The sequence below is a fragment of the Pagrus major genome, chromosome 23 (assembly GCF_040436345.1).
Source record: "Pagrus major chromosome 23, Pma_NU_1.0".
Classification (NCBI taxonomy): domain Eukaryota; kingdom Metazoa; phylum Chordata; class Actinopteri; order Spariformes; family Sparidae; genus Pagrus; species Pagrus major.
In genome coordinates, this window is record NC_133237.1 from 27,501,065 (window position 1) to 27,521,475 (window position 20,411).

A 20,411-nucleotide genomic window follows, 5' to 3' on the forward strand; every position below is an offset into this window, starting at 1 on the left:
GGAGAAGATGGCTGAGCCTGACTTTATATCATCAGGAGGAGAAGATGACTGAGCCTGACTTTATATCATCAGGAGGAGAAGATGACTGAGCCTGACTTTATATCATCAGGAGGAGATGATGACTGAGCCTGACTTTATATCATCAGGAGGAGATGATGGCTGAGCCTGACTTTATATCATCAGGAGGAGATGATGGCTGAGCCTGACTTTATATCATCAGGAGGAGATGATGACTGAGCCTGACTTTAGATCATCAGTAGGAGATGATGGCTGAGCCTGACTTTATATCATCAGGAGGAGATGATGGCTGAGCCTGACTTTATATCATCACATCAACACAAAGGTGAGATTGATGCTTTAACATGGTTATTGAACAGTATTTTTAGTTTTACATGAGAGAACACTCGCAGGATGAGGACTGACTGGCTGTCTTGGTAAATGTGCGTCTGGTTAACCTCAGCTCAAAGTGGAGTTTTACTATGAGAATCGTCCGGGTCGTCTCCCACACAGTGAATGAGGCAGTTTTTTCTTTTTTCAGGGTTGGAAACAACAAAAAAACAAGCTGGTGTCAGTTTTGTTTGCTGTCACGGTGGTATTAAAGTCTCCTTGTTCTACTTCCTCTGATGTTCAGTTGGTGTTGGACTCTGTTCTGTTTGTGATCTTTATGGACAGGATCTCAAGGTGCAGCCTGGTTTTGGGGGGGTCAGATTTCCTCTTTGCAGATGATGTGGTTCTGTTCGCCTCATCGACTTTCAGCACATCGGGGGAGGTTTGCAGCTTCATGGCCGTTAGTGAAGCCAGCACCTCCATGTCTGAGATTCTCTGCTAGAAAATGGTGAAGCTCATGTATCTGGGGTCTTGTTCACCAGTGAGGGTATAAGCTTTAGTTAAGGCTGAAGACCTCGGACATCAGGATGGAGTTCAGAGTAGAGCTGCTGCTCCTTTGTGTCGACGAGAGACTTTTTACAACATTAATTAAATCATCCTTCCAGTCAATTATTAGAAAATGACAGACTTTTCCTTGTAAATATATTTTCTTAAATCTCCCTTTTAAATGTTTTGTATTTCTTCCCTTCTTGCCCACGTCTCTGATCATATTGTCTGTTTTGAGTGCACATCTTTCATGTTTAAAGCAACGTTATGTAGAAATTGTTGCTTCAATGTTGCTTTAAATGCTATTTCACACAAATAAAATAAACTTTAAAAAATGGTTTATGTAGTTGGGATGTTTTGGACACTTGGTTCGGACTAACAGATGTCGAGTCGCACAAGCTAAATTTTCTTATTTAGAAAATGTTGCTGGATTGTTCACAGGAATGGGAAGTGATTTTGACAGGCTAGTTGTTTTATGCTAAGCTAAACTTAGCTAATAGGCTGCCCATTCAATCTGAGCATCCAACTCTGCAACAAGGAGGTCAAACTTTTCCTTTCATATGATATGAAGTCGAACAGACTACGACTGTTTTATGTGCCTCCATTTTCCTTCTTCGCTTTGAATATAATAATATTTAGATTCAAGTCTTTGCTGCGTCTTGTTACTTTTACTGAAACTGGTCAAAGAGGAGACGTATTTTCTCCTCCATCAGTAAAAATTCTGAGTTCACCTCGTTGTTCAAACACATTTCATTCACGATATCAGTGCAAACACACAAAAACATGTTACAAGTTAATTCTCGTTTAATAGTTCACAAAAAAGATTTGCTAAAATAATTTGAGGTTAAACAATTTTGATAATTAACATTCATTTAAAAGCTCGTTTTTCTTTTTTAAATAACCAACGTTAACAGGATATTTTCTGCTCGACTCGCTTAGATGAACTGTGAAGCTGGTTTCCCGTCTCGGTCGACTCTGAAACCAGACTGAGCTCCGACCTGAGACCAAGAATGAAACAGAAACAGACCTGCAAGAAAATAAAACGTCCCAGCTCTCCTTCAAACACCAGAAACATTTTAAAATTAAAATAAAAACCTGCAGGAATGTTTTAAAAGTTCAACAGAATAAAAAAAAAGGTACAGAATGAAGGAGTTTCTTCTTATTCTCTTTTGCATTGTTCTGGACGTTGATCATGAAGGTTAGTGTTATATTTAAAACTAGTTCAAACATATACAAACAGAAGGTTATGAAACTGATTAATAAAGCTGTCCTGTGAATAAAATCCCTCCAGGTTTGGGAGCACAGCCCGTCTTCGGTTGAGGATCTTTATGTTTCCAAGAGTGCCGACTGAAGTTAAGACAGTTTTTCATTTTTCAGACGGTCAGGTCATTTGCTCCTGAGTGTCGACTAAAACGGTAAAAACAACCTGACAGAGCAGCTTCAGTCGCTTCTCCTCACAGAGTCTCTTTTTCAACATCATGTCCACTCTGATAAACTCTCCAACGAGCCTTGTGTTGAGCTAAAAAAATAACATAAAAATGCAAAAGTTCCTCCAAAACGACACCGTGTTCCCGAGCAAGGTAAAAATATAAAAGTTAAATTTAAAAAATAAACGCATCCTATAACTTTTCTGCATGGCAGATAATCCAATTAAAGTGTTTGCAGTCCTAAAAAAATTAAATAAAATAACCACAGGTGTGTGTTTGACTGGATGAACCTCCATCAGACGTCCTCAGATCAGGACGCTGGACACCGGGACTCTGGTGGTCCGGCCGCTTCTCGGCACGACAATCGGCTCGTCGTCTGTGAACAGACAGAAATGAGATGAACGTTTGAATTATTGCCAAGAAGAAAATATCCTCCAAACACAGAATAAAGATAGAAATATCTGTGACTGGACTCCAATCATCGATGTAAACATTTAAGATGATGTGCGACGGCTGTAGTTCAGTTAATAACCTGTTGGGACGTAGTTCTCGGCTCGATTGCGGTCTCCTTCGATGAACAGGGCGGTGGCGAGGAAGAAACCTCCACCGATGACGGCCACGAAGGAGCAGAGCAGCAGAGAGAGCTGCAGGGAGCGAAACTGCCAGAGGAACGAGTCCGTCTTCCTCAGAGAGTCCGAAACCTGAGAGGACACAGAGAGTAAAGAGAGGAGCTGAAACCTGCTGATACACACTGTAACTGAGTACATTTACTCAGTTACAGACCTGAGGTACTTGTAATGTGTTCGAGTCTTCTGTTAAAGCTACTTTCTACTTCTGCTCCACTTCACAGGGAAGTATTGAACTTTTACTTGAATAAAACTGTATTTTTACAGCGCGGTACTGAAACAGCTAACACAGTAGAACTCTTGATTCTGCATGTTTACGTGTTTCCTGGAGGAACAGGCGGACACAGACGGACTTGTTGCAGATATTAACTGGTGCTTTACACCCCCTGCCTGCAGCCAGCAGTCCTATGAGCCAGATCCCAGTTAATGCAGCCGAATGGGAACCAAACAGTCTCATCTGACGACAGGATATAAAGTGCTGAGCTGAGGTGGTCTTCTTGCCAGGTTCAGCTGCTTGGCCGACCCAGTTATCATTTACTTTAGCATCAGGTGAAGCTTTATGTTCATCAGATAACTCCACAAACTCCAGAGAGTCGAGGCCGAGCCGCTGGAGATTATTCATCCATAAAATATGGATAACCCTAAAAATTAGAAACTGTTTCATTGAACGCAAAATTAGTACACTCCCTCGAGTGCAGGATGAGTCATCCTTTTATTGTTTTCCAGGAATTAACAAACTGTGAAACACTATAAAGAAAAGCTCCAAGATGACTTCTACGGTCACTGTTGGGCCCGACTCTGGAGCATCGGTGAAAAGTATGTGATAAAAACTCTTAATGTCCATTTTGATTTCATGGGAGCTTCAACAGAAAGGACTGAGACCTTCACAAGTGTACGCGCATGTGCGTGTGCGTGTGTGTTTATTGTGACCAAACAAGCTCAGACATATAACTCCAGTACTTAAATGAACAGTTAGACGAGTAAACTGAACCCTATATGCGCCTCAGGCTCGGGGCGATATCACCTGATTGTCTCCGCAGACTCTGAGGTGAGACTGTCGCCCTGTTTAGTTAACACCTGGTTAAAGCGCTGCGTGCACACCGCTGCATCGGACCAATTAACCTGTAGTCACCTCACAAATATCGACGCACGCTGCGACAGTTCTGCGTGCATTTCTTTTCAAAATAAAAGCCTGAAGATGATCTAACAGCTGTTTGACATAATAAATATCTCATACGTGTCTCAGGTTTAATCCACATGCAGTTTTATAAAGTGGATTATCAACAGTTTTTGTTTTCTGGAGGAACCGGTTTTCTTTAGTCCACGACCCTGAAAAAACAGAAGCTGTGTTTCTCGTTTATGTGACAGTTAGGAAATCTGATTACTGGAAATCTGTTAGATCTTCACTTTATTTCCCTTATTTAAGTTATTTCCTCCAATGGAAATTACATGATGTATTTTATATCTCTGTACCATCTAAATATTACTAATGACTGAGGGGATCTTTCTTATATTTCTCAGTTAAGCCCCAAAAACAAAAGTGACATACCACACCGATGAGGTACGGACTTCCTGCGTCTCCCAGCAGATGTGAGATGACGATCTGAAAAGCCTCGGCTGTGGAGCGACGAGTGGGAACGACGACGTACTGAAAAACAACCAGAACAAAGCTTCATGAAACAAAATGAAAGGTTTGATTTAACTAATGATAACAGAAAGACCTGTTTTCAGATGATTCATCTACACTAAATACTAAAAATCTAAAATGTTCTCCAGCTTGTGATGAAGGAGGGATTCTCACCAGCAGTATATCAGCCACGATGGCCCAGTTCATGGACAGGAACGTCTCTCCGAGGAAAATAAAGACCTGAGGTGGTTCAGACAGGACACACGTCACACTTAAAGCTCAAATCTCAACATTTTAACAGTTTAACATTCAGATATTCTCCAAAAGAAACGGAGGAGTGACGCTGGTGAGAGGAAGAACTCACGTATGTGGCGATGGTGCTGGCCTGAGCGAACACGATGGCCAGGTAGAGGAAAGGTGCTGAGAGGAGCAGACCGGCAGCACACACCAGCGGGTCGGCTCTGGGCGTCCTCGTCCTCAACTTCCGACTCACCTGCACGCCGCTGGCCACGCCCAGAACACCTGTGATGCAGGTGATGGCCCCGAAGATCAGACTGTTGGAGGAGAAACAAAGTCAGGGAAGGTGGTGGAGTTAATTTCTCACCTGCAGGGATGAACATGAAGCTGCTCTGCTGCAGGTTAAGCACACGTATGTTACCTGTCTGATGAGGCGCAGTTTCCCTCCACACACGGATCTCTCTCCCCTGTGAAGACGGCGGCTCTGAAGAGGAAGGTTGGAGCCCAAAGAGCAAGAGAGCCGGTGACAAACGCCACCGCTGTGAAGCCGAAGGTCGACAACACGAAGCTGTAGCTGCAGGAGAGAAAACAGGGACGCACGTCAGAAACGTCATTATCACACTAACTGGAGTAAAACAATAAGTCACGTTAGTTTAGTTCATTTTCTCTTCACCTGAAGCTCTCCACAGGGAAAAAATTAGTGAATACAAAAGAATTACAAGTACAAAGAATCTGCCACAGGAAAACGTCCTCAAGACAGATTTCTAGGTGATTGTGTCTTAAATTAAAGCTACAACTCATTTTCTTTCTCTGTTGATTCTGCCTGTGGACAGAAGCTGTATGAGCTCCTCCTGTCGTAAAGATCTTGATCTGCTACCTCATGCACTGAAAGCAGACTCAATATATTTAAATTACTGTTTGCAGGACGCGTGTACTCTTTAGTGACGCTGAACGTACTTCTTGCTGAGAGCCAGCAGGTCCGTCAGCCAGCTGGTCTGGTGCAGGTGATGCTCGGGTCGAGCCTCCACGGCTCCTCTTTTAGGCTCCTTGATCACGAACAGCAGCAGCAGCACCGCGATCAGTCCCAGACCAGGAGTCACCTGAGGAGAGGAAACACACACATCGTCCATCAGCACCGATCCACACGTTTCACAACAGATCTGTGTTTTTAAAAAGTGAGACTCACCCGCAGAGCCCAGTGCCAATCATTCGCCAGGCTACCGACCTGTGAGCCCACGATGTATCCAAGACCGCTGAGAAAAAGACAAGAAGGTCAGAGGAACACTTCCTGTATTCATTCACACTGTTGTTTACCCCTCAGTGAGGACAGAAGACACTGAAGAGAGGCCGACACAACAATGTTTTTATCATGGAAGAGGAACTAAATATCAAAGTCAATGTAAGTCATAACTTGAAAAAGGAGACATCATCTCCTCCCTCCATGTTGATGGAAAGTCAGGTGAAGTTGTTATTTACACCCGTAAACATGCGGTCGACCTCATGCACCCACTTCAGACGCTTTCAGCTCAGCAGCTACAGAGAAGACTTCATCTTAATAAAGGGTTAAACATCATCTCCTCAGATCAGGTTGATCTCTGTGATCACAGCAGACGAGCTGCATGGAGACATCTGATGTTTAAATCATCTCCAGCTGCTTCAGCTGTTCAGCAGAACGCTGCAACTCTGTTTTACTGTGAAGCTCCAGAAATGTTCTGTGGACTACGAGACTTCACCTGACTTTATATCATCAGGAGGAGATGATGGCTGAGCCTGACTTTATATCATCAGGAGGAGATGATGGCTGAGCCTGACTTTATATCATCAGGAGGAGATGATGGCTGAGCCTGACTTTATATCATCAGGAGGAGATGATGGCTGAGCCTGACTTTATATCATCAGGAGGAGGTGATGGCTGAGCCTGACTTTATATCATCAGGAGGAGATGATGGCTGAGCCTGACTTTATATCATCAGGAGGAGATGATGGCTGAGCCTGACTTTATATCATCAGGAGGAGATGATGACTGAGCCTGACTTTATATCATCAGGAGGAGGTGATGGCTGAGCCTGACTTTATATCATCAGGAGGAGGTGATGGCTGAGCCTGACTTTATATCATCAGGAGGAGGTGATGGCTGAGCCTGACTTCATATCATCAGGAGGAGGTGATGGCTGAGCCTGACTTTATATCATCAGGAGGAGATGATGACTGAGCCTGACTTTATATCATCAGGAGGAGATGATGGCTGAGCCTGACTTTATATCATCAGGAGGAGATGATGGCTGAGCCTGACTTTATATCATCAGGAGGAGATGATGACTGAGCCTGACTTTATATCATCAGGAGGAGGTGATGGCTGATATTACTTTTGGGGTGAACTGCTTCTTTAACAAACTCTCAGCAGCATTTAACAGATACAAAAGACGTCTCATCACCAGCAAAAAATAATACTTAGTTTACACTGCACATTTAAAGCAAAGTTAAAGTGCTTTTTAGTAAAACTGCAACAAAAAAATACATAAAATCCAAAACATAAAAAATAAACAAGATAAATGAAAAGTGTGTCACCAGAACAATTACAGGCGGTTTAATATATTACTGTAATAAACTGTAATTAAACGTGCGCTCTAATGATGCAAATAAACAAAAACAATAATAACATTTTTAAATGGATTTGCATAATTGAGCTTTTTGTTATTGTAATTACTCCTTTTAACTGCCTGTATCTTCTGCTTCAACAGTGAAACTGGATCAGCTGGTTTGTGGCGACCGAGCGTTCAAACAATATTATTGTTTCATTTTTATCTGTCAGTGTCGGCTCGTCTCATCATTGTGAAGCAGAAGCAGCCAAACATTGAATTGTTCACTCAATGGGAGGAAACATGAGTCGGGATTAGACCATCAAACACACCACCGACTCACTCCAGGCTCCAAACAGGTCGATAACAGTGACCTTCATTATTATTATTATTATTATTATTATTATTATTATTATTATTATTATTATCATTATTATTATTATTATTATTATTATTATTATAAACCCACCTGCCGACAGGAATGGCGAAATAAAAGATGGAGAGCATGTTCGTCCTCTTTCCCTTCACGTAGAGGTCGGCGATGATGGTGGGAGCGATGGTGGAGTAACTGGCCTCGCCGACTCCGACCAGACCTCGAGTCAGCAGCAGGACCCAGAAGTGCTGCGAGATAAAAAAACACAGGAAGGAGGATTTAAATGCATCAAATTTAAACTTTCACACAAGACGAGTTAACTGTGTTTTCGGGTCACTGTGGTTCAGTATTTCAGGAAATGGTGTCAGAACAGGAAAAGCAGCATGTGACTCACCTCTCTGGGGGTGTAGGAGCTGGCGAGAGTCACCAGAGACCAGAAAGAGATGCCGACGCTCATGATGATCTTCCTGTTGTACCTGTCGCCCAAGTAACCAAAGACCGGAGCCAGGAACATGTAGCTGCAGATAAAAACTGGAAACAAACAGGAAACACTCTGAGACTGGACCCTGATCCCACCTGGATTTATTTACATGGATATTTACATACATTCATGCACACAGGACCAAAATGATCAAACACGACCGGCCTTCAGCTCACTGCAGTCTGTGTTTACAGTGAACTGTGCACATTTCACAAGATTTTGAAATCATTACTCTCCTGGAATCGATCCCAGCAGAATAAAAAGACTAATCCATCATTTAGGAGTAAAAACAAACACAAGACCAACTGTACAGAACAGACTGGATCCAAATCAGCTGTTCTCTGACAGATTTATAAATAATTCTTCTTACCTGTTTGGAGTAATCCAGACTTCCCATCATCAATCCCAAAATACTGCTCGATGTCGGGGAGAACACCTGGAGGACGATCAGTTTAATGACAGGAAATTAATCAGAATATAATTTGATGATTCATTTTTTCTCACATTTCAAACAAAAATGTCCAATTTCCTGTTTCAAGATTCTCCTCCTGTTTTTCTCGATCATGCTGATGAAAAAGAAAACGCTTCAATAACCCTTTTTAGGGAAATTTGATTTTGTTTCCATTTTGTTTTTCATTTTTAGTTTAGTTTCTATTGAACTGAATATCTAAGATTTGGACTTCTGGTTGGACATTTGAAGACACCAGCTTAGACTTGAGGAACTTCTAACTTCATAAGTTCATAAAGCTTTTAAAGGAGATTTCTATTGTCCCTTCAGTCTGTAAAAATTATCTTTACAGGAAATGAATAAGAAATAATAATGATTGCATTTTCTCGTGCTCAAACATCTACCTGGACTCACGTTTAATATTTAATGACGCTCCAGTAAACCTCTAACGAGCGTACATGACGGTGTGGGAGGTGTCGTACCTGCCACGGTGAACCGGTCCATGTAGTTGAGCAGGTTGATGTAGCAGAGGATGAGGACGGTCAGCAGCGCTCGGACACTCGACACCCCGCTGGGTGACTCCTCCTGCGACCTCTGACCCGCCGCCGCCCCGCCATGCTCCTCGGCACCCTCCGCCTCGCTGTCATCGGAGAAGAACGGCGCCGAGTCCGACGTGGGCTCGCCCAGAGACATAGCCGCCGCTGAGGGGGAGGAATGATTGAATAAATGTTCTTTAATTATCAAAAGATCATTTATTTATTTAATTTTATTTGTTTTATTGCTTGTTTTTAGCTGAAGTTGGTGTTTCTGTTATCTGTTCTTTCTGATTTTGCATCAAACACAGATCATGTCAGTGGTTAAAACTGTTTTCTAAAAGTGAAAACCGTCTTCATATTTCAGAAATGATCAACAGATAATCGACTGTTAAGAAACTGCTTAAAATTTGCATCAGCAGTTTGAGACAAAAGTAACAGATGACCTTAAAAGACAAGTTCAATGTCTGAGAGAAAACTTTAATGAGAGGAGCTGCTTCAGAGCAAAGAGGTGAAGAAGATCATGAGTTCAGAAGAGGAAGAGGTCGAGAAAGGAGAAGCCGTGATGAACGTGACTTCAGTGAAACTTCAGTCATGTGGTCAGTCCGACGTGTTCCTCAGATTTGATGACATCAGGTCGATGACATTCAGCTGATCTGGTCGTTTCAGACTTCATCGTCTTCCGTTAAAAGGACTCAGGATGGTTGTTTTATAGCTTTTACATTGCTCAGTGAACTCATCTTGAACTCGGGTTATACGCCCGATTGTTTTATTTGTCTGTTCTGTTGACCTTCATTTTCTCTTCCTCTGTTTGTGAAGCACTTTGTTCGCCTCATGCTGCTACAGAACTGGATCTGGTGGTGAAGGTTCACCATCAGACTGGATTCCTGTCTTTAATCCTCGTCCACACACACACACACACACACACACACACACACACACACACACACACACACACACACACAAATCGTCTCCTGACACCTGCAGTCACAGATGAAGCACGTAGTCTTAAAGCACAGTTCCTCTAAAGATGGAAAGTCGCTGATTTTCTGACGTTATCAGCCGGTAATGATTAACTTCTGTCTGAACTCGGCGCCGGCACATTGATCAAACACTTAAGGTCAATTCCTGAAGGAGAGAAGCATCAGGCAGAGCAGCGACAGGATTCAGCCCAAAACTATTCTTCTCTTAATTAATCACCTGATTTGTAAAAAACTATAAATGATCTTATCTTTTAAATATTTATAATCCCCTGTGGAGGTTATCAGACCTTCACCCATCACAAATTCTCTCCTTTAATGTTGTATTTGCTTAATGTTTGATTTTTGACATTTTTATTTTATTTCTGTAAGTATCCATTTTGATTATTTGATTCACTTAAGTGATTTTTTTAAGATAATAAATAAACAAAATGCAGTCGTACAGTTTCTTAAATGTAAATATCTGTTGGCTTTCTTAGTTTTCTGTGACAGTAAACTGAAGATCTTTGGGTCGGTCAGACAGAACGAGATGAGACATCTGAAGACGTCATCTTGGACTCTGGAAGACGCCGATGGACATTTTTTTTACTAGTATATGACATTTTACTGAGCAAATAATCAATTTATTGCTCCAGAATATAATCAGTTCAATCGCTGCAGCCATCGTCCTGCTCAGACGAGATCGGTGATCTAATAAATACTCACTGACGACTGATGATTGTTTTTATAAGTTTTCAAAATCACGTTAAAAAGTTAAACTCATGCTCATCCCACTGAGCCGAACAGACTTCTGTCCGCTGCTGTGAAGCTTTCTGATTTTTCTTCACTTTCACATGAAATGATTATATTAAATTATTGGGTTTATTCTATTAAGATTTGGCCAGTAAACACAGAAAAAAGACAGACGATGACACTGTAGACGAGAGCCGCATGTAAAGAGTGACTCACTCACACGTCTTGATCTTTGCCTCCTTCACAAACTCATCTAATTAATCAGGGGGATCTCAGTGTCAGTGTCACTGATCAAAAGCTCATTAATCCACACGACAGCTGCAGAATGACAATAAACAAATAAGGAAATCCTGCAGCTCTGTTGTCTCATGAACTGTTCAGAGACTCACGCGGTGTGTCTGCACGAGTAAATAATAAGACGCCACTGCTAAAAATACCATCAGCCTGCCCGAGTGTTGGGTGCCACTCAGAACTCCATTCAGGATTCTGCCACTTTTACGCACCTTTGTTTCCAACGAGCACAACTTTACGTTCTGACTGTTGAGAAGTGACTTGTTACGTTTTAACAGCTCTGCTGATGAAGTAGGCAGATACGTTAACTTTAAAAAGCTCTAGCACAGAGAAAGATGCTCCAAGCTCGATATATGTGATATATGACATAAGACATTTAAGAGAACTGCCAATAAATTTGGCAAAAAAATTAACAAAGGCAATAAAAAGCTCTGTATTTCAAAAGAAATGACTAGCAGAGAGACCGGCAGCCCAGATTCCATTCAGAATTTTGTCAGTTTTAGGTACTTCGCTTTGCAACATATGCAATGTTAATTTTTGACTGTTGAAAAATGAGCCGTTATGTTTTAACGGGATTTCTGATAAATTCGGCAGATACGTTTAACTAAAAAAAACACTAGTGCACCGAGAAAACGGTGCCCCAAACCTGTCCAAACTCAACTTCCTGTAGTCCTTTGTTACCTTTTTACAACCGAACTTCACAATGCACCTGCTGCAATAAATGACACAAGACATTTAAAGGACCGTCTGAAAAGTTCGGCAGAAATGTGAGAAAGATAACCAAAAGCTTAGACTTCAAAAGAAATGGCTGTCAGGGAGAGGACGGCACACCAGATCCCATTCAGAATTCTGTCGGTTTAACGAACCTCTCTTTGAAACAAACGCAGCGTTATTTTCTGACTGTTAAGAAATGACCTGTTTCGTTTAAAGGGGTCTTTTGATAAATTCGGCAGAAGATTAAGAAAGATAACCAGAAGCGTTAACGTTATATTGTAAAAGAAATACCTGGCACGGAGAGAACTGCGCACCAGATTTCATTCAGAATTCGGTCAGTTTAACGAACCTTGTTTCGGACCAAACGTAACGTTAGTTTTTAACCGCTGGAGAATGACATGGGACATTTTAAGGGATCCTTCTGATTAATTCGGCAGTCAAGTCGGGTGATTAAAAGCACTTTGGCACAGAGGAAATGCCTCTCCAGACTCCATTCAGGACTCTGTAAATTGTACCCGAACAAACAAACTGCGACTGTAAAACGGTCTTTTGATAAATGACACGAGTTAACTAAAGCATCTTCTTTAGTCGGAACCTTTAATAAATCGTCTGCAGCGCTTTTTATCGACGACGGTTTGATATAAATCATCTTAAAGGAATGAGGTAGTGCGTAGTAAGTAAGCTAAAGCAACGCTAAATTTGCAGTGTTTTGAGTTGAGTTTGGCGTGATTCTGTCTATGTAACTGGAAGACACGGGCGCAGAGTTCATCAAACCTTTAGCGTCACGAGCCTGTGGGAGGAAACGTTAACACAATGTTATATTTTATCGTAAATGTGGCGCTTCATTGTTCCGCTAACCCGCGCTAAGCTAGCGGCTGACAGTGAGCCGCTCCGAGCCTGTTGTCTGGTGTTGTTTACCTCGGAGGATGAGTCAGGGCTGACGCTTCGGTCTTCTCTCTCCGCACCGCCCGAAGCTTTTCTCCGTCACACAAACTCTTCACAGCAGATTAAAACCCATCCCGATGCTTCACGATGCAAAGTCGTCCCGTGAACACCGTCTGCGGGACCCCGCTGAGTCAGGCTGGATGTTTGCCGCCGGACAGCTCACAGGTGACAACTCCTCTGTCCCGCCGCCATCTTGGATCCGACTGAACTTCCGCTCCGCAGCTCACATGACTTTGATCAGTGGGTCACGTGACGTCATCAAGCGATTAGCTAATCGAGGGATGTTTACAAATGAAGTACCCGTTACTTCACTGTTAGAGTAGCGGAAATCAGCTGAGTACAGTTACTCGAGTACTCACTACAGGTACAGCCTAGATGTACTCGAGTATTTAAATTTTATATCAGTGTTTACTTTCTCTACATTTTACATTTCTACTCCACTACATTTATATGACCGGTATAGTTACTAGTTACATTTTCAGCTAAAGTTTTGCATTAAATACTTGTGGAATCAAGTACCCAAAAGCTGTGGTGGATTGTAACTAAGTACATTTACTCAAGTACAATTTTGTGGTACTTTAACACGAGTATTTCCATTTTCTGCTGCTTTACACTTCCACTCCACTACATCTATATGACAGGTATAGTTACTAGTTACATTTTCATCCAAAACTTGTAGATTCAAGTAGCCAAAAGCAGTCAAGGAATGTAACCAAGTACATTTACTCAAGTACTGTACTTAAGTACAACTTTAAGTTTCTTGTAATTGAGTGTTTCCATCTCCTGCTACTTTATACTTAACTACATTTTGGAGACAATATTTGTACTTTTTACTCCACTACATTTATATGACATGTAAGTTACTAGTTACATATTTGGTTAAAACATTTCAACCAAAGTTTATGAAGGTGAAAAACTGTTGTAGAATCAAGTACCCAAAAACTGTGGTGGATTGTAACTAAGTACATTTACTCAAGTACTGTATTTAAGTACAATTTTGCAGTACATTAACTTGTACTTTTGATACTTAAGTACATTTAATATTAGATACCTTCAGACTTTTACTCGAGTACTATTCATATGGGTGACTTTCACTTTCACCAAAGTAATATTTTAACACAATACCTCTACTTGTACTCGAGTATGACTGATGGGTACTTTTTACATCACTGAATAAAACCACACGTACTTGAGTAAGATTTTGAATGCAGGACTTTTACCTGTAATGGAGTATTTTAACATGTAGTCCTGTTACTTTAGTTACTGGTTGATTCTTCCTCCAGTCGCAGACTCAGTCCTCACAGAGAGTAACTTGTACTACTTTTATTACAATTATCAGTAACAATAGAAAGAACGCACAAAACATTAAATAAGTTTACAGCTGTACTTTGAATCTCAAATGTTTTCTTTACATTTCATTTGAATAGTGTCTAAAAATATAATCCTGTTTCCGTCTGAGCTGTTGGCTTTTTGTCTTCAACTTTACAAATAAGGTGACTTTACAAATCAAGTAGCTGAACATTTTTTACATGAAGCTGAAGTTTTCAAATGAGGTTGAAGGTTTACATCCAAACTTCGATGATGTCTCCGTCCTCCATGTCGAGCTGAGCCGGCATCTGGCTGTGCGTCACTTTGCAGCCGTCGAAGTGGAAGCGGACCGTCCTCTGAGCTCTGATGGACATCTTGGACAAATACTGGGAGAAGATAGAGCCCAGCGGGGCGTCCTGAAACACACACACACACACACACACACACACACACACACACACACACACACACACAATGACATCATTAGTTTGTGTGCTGCTGCTGAAACCAACATAAAGCTGACGATGGAGTGAAGAAGAAGAAAAGAGACGAACTCTGTGCAGAGAGAACTCCTGAGAAGAGTCTCGGTCTTTGCTCTGCAGCCTCACAGTGATAGTGCCGCCGCCGCCGCCGCCGCCGCCACCGCCACCGCCATCTTTACTTTTATCCTCTGCTGCCATGACAACACATTCTGTACAAGAAAAAGATGAACAACAGTTTAAACTGATCTGAAAAGATGTTATTTACACCTTTTTTAAAGCTGAAATCTTCACTGTAGCTGCTAAGCTAACAGTGTTAGCGTGCACCCCCTCTGAAGCTGCTGCACGAGCTTCTCTCCTGCAGACTGTGATCACAGCAGACGAGCTGTATGGAGACATCTGATGTTTAAATCATCTCCAGCTGCTTCAGCTGTTTAGCAGAATGCTGCAACTCTGTTTTACAGTGAAGCTCCAGAAATGTTCTGTGGACTACGAGACTTCACCTGACTGACGGACACGTCTAAACAGGTCAGCCTAATTAGCAAACACTAGCAGCTAAAGTATAAGACTTAGTCACCACACCTGCTGTAAAGAATCCCTGTTTTTCAGCTCTGGTTGGTTGAGAAAATTGCCTGCTTGTATCTGAAAGGTCGCAGTTGCTGTCGACTGAACACATTTCACTGCAACTACTTTATTAAAGACAAAAAGGTCCCAATGAACAACTTGTTCTGTGAAGCCGGACGGATTAACCGGCAGTGTGAAGCTACAAACTGCAGGTCTGTTGTGGACTCGTTAAAGTCCAATAAGAAGTGATGTGACTGCAGCTTTCTGTGATGTTGTGACCCTGGACCAACACTTCTGGGATGCAGCTGAGGGATGTGGTCAAAAACAATACTTTAGTTCCCTCTGGTGGTGTGAAGAAAACCATCACACGCACAAAATAGAACAGAAATCAGGTTAATTGTATAAATTCTGTATACACAGAAAGAGCCGTTCATTACTGTTGTTTTCATTGTTTGTCAACAAACTCTAAGAAAACGAAAGATAACTTTCACTTTATTGGAATTTCTGAAGTGTTGATGACTGAAATCCACAGCTTGATTTATATGATAACAACTTTAATGACGACTGAGCTGAAGAAGCCCTGAGATGTGGCTGACAGCTTCAGAAACGCACAGTCAGGTGGACCTTTTAGCATCATATGAACAGTTTGAGTGAACTCGTGTGTCACGTGACTCACCGATGATGTCAGCGATGCCAAGGCCGAGCTCGCCGATGGTCGAGTCTGTGGGGAGCTCCACCTCCTCCCTCATCAGCAGGAGGCGAGGAGGAGGAACGTTCAGGATGACGGACAGCTCGGCCAACACGTAACTCAGAGGTGTCGACTGAAAACACAAATCAGCTGTCAGTCAAACATAACGATGACATCATCCTATAACTTAATGTCTTTAAAGTGACGCACCGACAGCACCGGGATCTTGTGGACGTCCGTCCGGCAGCGGATCTTCAGGGGGATCTCTCTGACCGAGGAGCTGTACGGAGAATCCTGACCTCCAGAGACGGGGTTCGAGCCGATGACATCATCGTCGTTAGAGTTCGTGATGATGACATCGTCGTCATTTGAGTTCATGATGATGACATCATCGTCGTTTGGGGATCGGCGACCTTTGCGGCGCCTGGTCCTGCTGTTCTGAGGTTCAGGAGACATGACGGAGTTGACAGCCCGCAGCTTCCTGTCGATCTCACTGAGGAGACGAACAAACACACACGAGGGTTTTTATACATTTATACATCTGATCAGCTGTTCACACACCAGCTGACACCTCAGCTGTGTACAGAGCACACACACCTCGATTATCTCTGGAGCTTCAACTTTAACCGAGTGACGCCTCAGCCTCTTTTATCTCTCAGGCCAGAGTTATATTTGTTTTTTAACCACGTGTTCATGTAGACAACATGCGCGTTACATCTTAAAGATGTGTAGCGCTAATAATCGAGGACGTTCACAACAGACGCTCCAGACAGACATCACGTATATCCCTGGTCTGACTCCTCAGCTGACACTTCAACTGCTTTCAGATCTTAAAGAAAAACTGAAACTTCGAAAACTTGAGATTTAATCTGAAATATTCTCATTAACACTCTTCAAACACTTCAGCTGCTCTCAGTGCTTCAACTTAAACTGCATCTTCCATAAAACATCACATGCAAATATTATTATTAAATAACGTAACCAGTTTATTCTTCTACTGACAATAATAATAATAATAATAATAATAATGATAATAATAATAAACTTTCAACTTTATTCATACATTTAAAAAAAAAAGAGGAATCGGGATTAAAACATTTCAGGAGGCAATGAAGCAAATACAATCAGATAATTCAAAATAAATCATTCTTAATTAAAATGGAACAAAATACTAACATACCAACATTAGACAAGATTTTGAGAAGCGGTTTAAAAAATATTTATAGTTTTTACACCTGCTAAAATGGTCTTTTCTATTAATTAGATGTAATCGTCATATTTCAGTACAGGTAGAGATGATAACACAATTTATTACTCTCAGTTTTCTATTATTATTTTTATTTATGTCCAGTAATCTTTCTTCATGTCTGAAGCACTTTGAGCTTCATCCAGTCCATAAATAAAATCTTTATAATTATCAACCTAACTGTTTTTTGTCTTCTTGTATCAGATAGAACAGCTGAAGATCGTCATGATGGGATGAGAGAGAAGAGGGAGGACATGCAGCAGAGGACACAGCCTGCTGTTTCACTGGGACGCCCCATTATCACTACAACCGAGCAGAGAGTCCAGACTCACCTGATCTTCTGTTTGACCCGTCTGGACTGTTTCTGGACCGGACTCTCTGGAGGAGGAGACGGGCAGCGAACCACTTCTCTGAAATAAAAGAGAGCAAACAAAGAAAAAAGGATTCATGTTAAATTAATCTTTGACTTTGAGCAGAAGGAGGACGTGAATGAAATCAAACCTGGAGAAATCGATGACTCATAATGGATCAGAGCTCGTTCTGTTGAGATGACCCGGTTCTCTGAGCTTCTCTACTTACGGTTCTGTTTTCTTCTTCGTGTGTTCTGCTTCGTCCTCCTCAGAGTCACTGAGTCTCAGAGGAGCTGCAGCTGCTGACGACGGTCCTCGAGATGAAAACTGTGGCCACAAACTGTCGTCTGAAACGTCGTCTGTTCAGAGACACAAACAGTCAAACAGCATAAAAACACCTGAACATCAGTTTAAACTCTCAGCTTTTACCTGTCGTTTCCTTTTCAGTGAACATGACTGCTGTTGGCTTCAGCTGCAGACTGCTGCTCACCTGACAACACAAACACTCGGTGATTAACAAGTATAATAATTCTAATTAACTTTATTCATACAGCACTTTTCAGAACAAAGTTACAAAGTGATTTACGTGGTTGAACCAGGATAAAATCATTTCAGGAGGCAATGAGGCAAATCAATACAAATAAAAGTGAAATAAATATTTCAACAATAAAATATGACAGAAACAAAAATAATAAAATAGAGAACGACGCATTGGACATGTGTGCTAGCATTAATAAAACGTTTTTTAAGAAGAGTTTTCTGATTCGACAGCCTCATCAGAGAGTTCAGGTCTGACGGGTCTGACTGTTTATTCAGGTCTCCTTTAGTCCTGAACCAGGAGCAGCAGAGTCCTGCCTGAGGCTCTGACACTCGTTTAGGAGCAGATATTCAGCAAAATAACTGGAAGCAGAATCATGAAGTGCATCGAAGGTGATCAGCAAAATCTTAAAATCATTTCTAAAACTGAAATCATCTGTTTGTTTATAGCAGAGCAGCTGTGTTTTGTACCAGGTGAGGCGTGAGACTGTTTATTGGCCCAATAATGAATAAAATGAATTATAATATTCTAACTGTGATGACATTAAAGCATGAAAGATCCTTTTCAGATCAGGTTGTGAGAAAAAAAAAGAGCAGACTCAACCACCTTAATTACTTTCAAATGAAAGTTGACGTGAAATGTCTGCTAGTTGTATAAGAATCTTCCTCACTGTTCTGGGATCAGTGTTTACTGACCTTGTTGGAGTAAACGGGCACCGGGACGATGGCTGACGGGTCGAGGATGCGTCTGCGTTTGGGCGGCGGCTTCGCAGCCTGAAGGTCGCTGTCAGACACCTGAGGAACAGACGGAGGCTCTGCTGACATCTACAGAAGATATACATCGTTTAAATCAATGATAGGTGAGTTCCTGAGGACTTCACTGTGAAAGTCTAACATGATCCATCAGTGATGTCGCTGTAGTTTGCTTATTAACCTGTTAACAGTAGAACTGAGCAGTATTATATTGGTTCATCAATTTAAATCTGACTGTTGACTCAACTTCACCTAAAACAACAGCTTCATTTAAATTCTCATATTTAACCAGCTGGAATCAGAGAAGTTTGACTTTTATTTTACTGAAACTGATTAAATGATTATCAAATTAGTTGGCGATTGATTTAATAGTTGACAACTAATCGATCAATCGCTGCAGCTCTATTAAATATCTCTGCAGGCTCAGTCACCAGTTTGTTCAGTCCAGTTAAATCAGACCAATGTAATCTAACACAACAACACCACAATAAATCCTCCATTCATGAAGGTTGTGATCTTCAGTTTGTGTTTAAAGTGTTCAGAGAGCAGTTTATTTAAATTATGGTCATCTTGCATATATTTGCAGGCTGTGGTTTGTGGTGGTAACACTTCATATTTCTAATTATACTGAGCTGATTGTAATGTCCAGTATTCCCTTGATATAAACGGGGTGGACACAATATTAGAAACACTTCTCTATAATGCAATAAAGTTCAGTAACAACCAAACTACAGCCACGCAAATGACATTTATAGCTCAATCTCACAGTTTCAACCAAAACTGAGCCTGAAACTCGTTATAACGTCAGGATTTACTTTCCTGGCTCGGCTGACCGCAGTGCCTCAGTTAAGTGTAACTATTAAAAGAGTAAACTGAGGGTAACGTTACATTTGTTGGTGACTACACCTGCTAACGTTACCGTTACCTTTAGGGAGCTAGCTTAAACGCTAATTAGCTAACTCTTTAAACGGAGTTCGGCGATACTCTTGCAATAACATTACATTCACATCAAATTACAAAGTGTCAATCTGTGTTTACGAGGTTTTACTGGTGCTTCAATAAGTCACTATCTCATCGCAACGAACTAAAAACGAAACCAAACTCCGCTGTCACCTCCAACCTGCAGGCTTTTATTTTGAAGAACTGCGATACTTTAAATTAACGGAGCTAACCTCCGACTGATGCTAATGTTGTGTTTATCTGCTGTTAGCGGCAGTTTATTCTGTTTCTCTGCCTTCCCGCCCAAACTGTTCGCTTTTTGTTGGCAGCGGGTTTAATTAAAACAACATCACACTTGTTATTTCTGATCAAATTCACTGATTACGAGGTTTTTAGCGACGCAGAGCAGATGTGTCACACTCACCGCTTCGGCCATGATTGTTTCCTTTCCGCGCGCTGCTGATGCATTCACGGACTGTGGGATAAAGTGAGTCATAGCGGACTTTCCGTGATCTGCTGTTGCGTTCAGGTACGATGGGAAATGTCCAAAACACAAATTTAAGAGCAAGTCACGGTCACATAGACACGTTAGTTACAGTCAGTGATGTAATGTAACTAAGTACATTTACTCACGTACTTCTAAATTGTACTTACTACTGTACTTGAGTAAATGTACTTAGT

At 41.5% G+C, this 20,411-nt stretch overlaps 2 protein-coding genes across 3 annotated transcripts; both read right to left on the bottom strand.

The window, feature by feature from the left end:
• Nucleotides 1–1,659: 1,659 nt before the first annotated feature.
• On the bottom strand, nucleotides 1,660–13,071 carry spns1 (SPNS lysolipid transporter 1, lysophospholipid). Its single transcript, XM_073494393.1, has 13 exons — nucleotides 12,840–13,071; nucleotides 9,154–9,372; nucleotides 8,594–8,659; nucleotides 8,137–8,273; nucleotides 7,839–7,990; nucleotides 5,977–6,043; nucleotides 5,748–5,890; nucleotides 5,212–5,364; nucleotides 4,918–5,107; nucleotides 4,728–4,793; nucleotides 4,476–4,574; nucleotides 2,833–3,001; nucleotides 1,660–2,676 (listed from the first exon to the last, which is right to left on the bottom strand). The coding sequence occupies exons 2-13, from the start codon at nucleotides 9,362–9,364 to the stop codon at nucleotides 2,606–2,608; spliced, it is 1,524 nt and encodes a 507-aa protein (XP_073350494.1). The 5' UTR covers nucleotides 9,365–9,372; nucleotides 12,840–13,071; the 3' UTR covers nucleotides 1,660–2,605.
• A 1,103-nt stretch (nucleotides 13,072–14,174) lies between these two features.
• On the bottom strand, nucleotides 14,175–20,230 carry nfatc2ip (nuclear factor of activated T cells 2 interacting protein). 2 transcript variants are annotated; one of them, XM_073494405.1, is made up of 9 exons: nucleotides 20,155–20,230; nucleotides 18,735–18,833; nucleotides 17,931–17,991; nucleotides 17,731–17,860; nucleotides 17,484–17,561; nucleotides 16,116–16,398; nucleotides 15,894–16,038; nucleotides 14,729–14,865; nucleotides 14,175–14,590 (listed from the first exon to the last, which is right to left on the bottom strand). In XM_073494405.1, the coding sequence occupies exons 1-9, from the start codon at nucleotides 20,224–20,226 to the stop codon at nucleotides 14,429–14,431; spliced, it is 1,167 nt and encodes a 388-aa protein (XP_073350506.1). In that variant the 5' UTR covers nucleotides 20,227–20,230; the 3' UTR covers nucleotides 14,175–14,428. The 2 variants fall into 2 exon arrangements, with proteins under 2 accessions (XP_073350506.1, XP_073350507.1); XM_073494406.1 differs by having other exon boundaries at nucleotides 18,735–18,863; nucleotides 20,155–20,212.
• Between the last annotated feature and the right edge of the window lie 181 nt (nucleotides 20,231–20,411).